At 30.4% G+C, this 2,760-nt stretch overlaps 1 protein-coding gene across 1 annotated transcript; it reads left to right on the plus strand.

Annotated features, from left to right (window-relative positions):
• Nucleotides 1–1,106: 1,106 nt before the first annotated feature.
• On the plus strand, nt 1,107–2,439 carry LOC126672607 (uncharacterized). Its single transcript, XM_050366560.1, has 2 exons — nt 1,107–1,729; nt 1,932–2,439. Exons 1-2 carry the CDS (start codon nt 1,107–1,109, stop codon nt 2,437–2,439), a joined length of 1,131 nt encoding a protein of 376 aa, XP_050222517.1.
• Nucleotides 2,440–2,760: the final 321 nt, after the last annotated feature.

Raw genomic sequence — 2,760 nt, forward strand, 5'->3', positions numbered from 1 at the left:
CTCCTTGTTGAATCATCTTTAATTTTTTCAAAATTTCTCATTAGGTTTCAAATATAATCAAATTTGAAGCCTTTTATGAAATTAGTATCTTGCATTAATAATATTTTAGCTCGATTCAACTACAAAAAAATTAAAACAATTATGAGAAATAAGATTAAAAATATAAAAAATAAAATTAAAATTACTTACAATGTCGTTTTCCGATGCACCATTTGGCTGCATATTTTTGATTTGTCTTATGCAACCATTTAATTTTCGGACGGACTTTTCAATTAATTGCATCCGCGATTGCAACGATCGACTGGAACGAATCGCCTTACCTTCAAGACAATTATTGTTCTATTGCTCCTCTATACGAGTCAAAAATGATCTGCAGATTGTTGACCTCAATAATAGAATCTTGAGATATATCCATATAAATTTCATACAAGGCTATGTCTTCGGATGGATGATAATTAGAAGATCGACTAGTCATTCCACTGAAGTATTAAATTTTGTAAAATAACTTTGTGATTCAACAACAGTCTTGTGCTCAAATATGTTATTATTATTACGTATGAACTTTTCTACTATATATAGAGAAAGTTTAACGAGGCAAGAAATACATGAGAAGTAAAAATAATCAACAAGGCAATAAGACAACAAATTTACCATTTTATACTTTTTGAATGGTAGTAATTTTTAGCTGACCAAAATTTCTCATATTGAAATGATTTACACAAGAACAAAGGCTTTAAAATTTAGCACCTTACTCTTTTACAGGACAAGCCAATTTCTGCCATAGCAATAGTTTTGATAGGAGAAAAAAAATAATATATAGGGGAATCATTTTGACAAGCCAAAATAAATTGTTGAGGCAATAATTTTGACAAGGCAAAGCAAGTTACCGGGTCAATAATTTTACAAGTTGGGACAAAACTCTTACAGATTTTGAACGTACCGTTCTTTTCCATCCATTGGATATATTTTCGTATTATTTAAATCCGAGGATGAGATTTTACAACTATTTAAACCTTATCATAAAATCTACTGTAAATCATGAAACCCATAACATATAAAAGAAGTGCAACAGCCTAAAATTTGATGTGCTATTTTTTCTATTAAAAATGAATTATAACTTTGGAGGTCCTTCTAATATTCAGTTTCATAGTTCATCTTTATCTTCTTCAAATTGTGATGATGCAATTAATGTTGAAGAAAAAGTCTTATATAACATGATGCAAAATAATATTGAGATGGTTCAATATGTTCTCGACGAACAGAATAGGGATACTTCACATGGCGGCTCCGTTCCAGGTTATATAGTGATCAATCATGACCGTGAAGTCGCTGACCGTAAATTATTTAACAATTATTTTTCTGATAATCCACGATACAATGAGGAAATGTTTCGTCGACGATATCGAATGTCGAGAAATCTATTCCTTCGTATAACTGATGCAGTCAAAGGTCATGATCATTATTTTCATCAACGATGTGATGGTATCAGTAGACTTGGAGTATCAACTCTACAAAAAACAACAGCCGTATTTCAGATGTTGGCTTATGGTTTTGTTTCAGATGCTACCGATGAGTATATTAAAATTGGCGAGTTAATGGCAATTGAAAGTTTGAAGAGATTTTGTCGTGCTATTAATGAGATATTTTTGGAGCGTTATCTCAGATCACCTAACGCTAATGATATTTCAAGGCTTCTTTATATTGGAGAACGACGTGGCTTTCCAAGAATGTTGGGTAGTTTAGATTGTATGCATCAGAAATGGAAAAATTATCCTACTGCTTAAGCCAGACAATTTGCAGGGCGTTCTGGATCACCAACTATTATTCTTGAAGCATGAGCGGATTATGATTAATGGGTATGGCATGCATATTTTTGTGATGCCTGGCACGAATAATGATATTAATGTGCTAGAGTCGTCGCATTTGTTCAGTAACCTCGCTCAAGGCATTGCTCCTCCCACTAATTATGTTATTCATGGAAAAGAATATGATATGGGATATTATTTAGCTGATAGTATATATCCAAAATGGTCCAATATTGTGCAAACTATCCATGATCCGCGTGATTTATTTTTCAAAAAACAAGAGGCATGTAGGAAAGATGTGGAGCGTGCTTTTGGCGTTTTGCAATCACGTTTTGCAATTGTTGCCGGACCTACACGTTTTTGGAAAAAATATGTGTTGCATGATATAATGACTGCATGCATTATCATGAACAATATGATAATCGAGGATGAACTTGATCTTAGTGCAACGATAACCAATGTGACAGAATTGCCGGAACCAGTGGTTGAAATGGAAACAAATGAACATGTTCGGTTCCAACAGTTTCTTCCTCAACATAAAAAAATAAAGAATAAAGACGCACACATTGCACTCTGTAATGATTTATTTGAGTATCTATGGAGCGATTTACTAATTCTGAGATTTAGTAGATAATTATATTTTTATTATAATTGTATTTTTTTATGTTAATTTTTATATTATTAATGTATCTTTTTTATTATTTTTATGTAATGTTTAGTATGTGTGTTTATTTAAATATAATTTTTAATTTACATATTAAAAATATTAATACTTTATTCAATTTTATTTAGTAAAATATATATTATTATATGATAAAAATATTTATTTAAATTTTATTATTTTACTATTGATAAAAAATATATGTTTTTATTTTGGGTTAATGTTATAAAAATTCACCAACTTTACACGTTCTCATTTTAATCACTCAATTTAAATTTTCTCATTTTCATGCAC

This window comes from Mercurialis annua, linkage group LG3 (genome assembly GCF_937616625.2).
Source record: "Mercurialis annua linkage group LG3, ddMerAnnu1.2, whole genome shotgun sequence".
Lineage (NCBI taxonomy): Eukaryota > Viridiplantae > Streptophyta > Magnoliopsida > Malpighiales > Euphorbiaceae > Mercurialis > Mercurialis annua.

What these genes read in the sequence shown, in the direction of transcription:
- LOC126672607 (XM_050366560.1), top strand. Translation starts at nt 1,107, where the DNA reads ATGAATTATAACTTTGGAGGTCCTTCTAATATTCAGTTTCATAGTTCA. An exon ending in CGACGTGGCTTTCCAAGAAT is followed by an intron (nt 1,730 to 1,931) that starts GTTGGGTAGTTT and finishes GCATTTGTTCAG; the next exon opens with TAACCTCGCTCAAGGCATTG.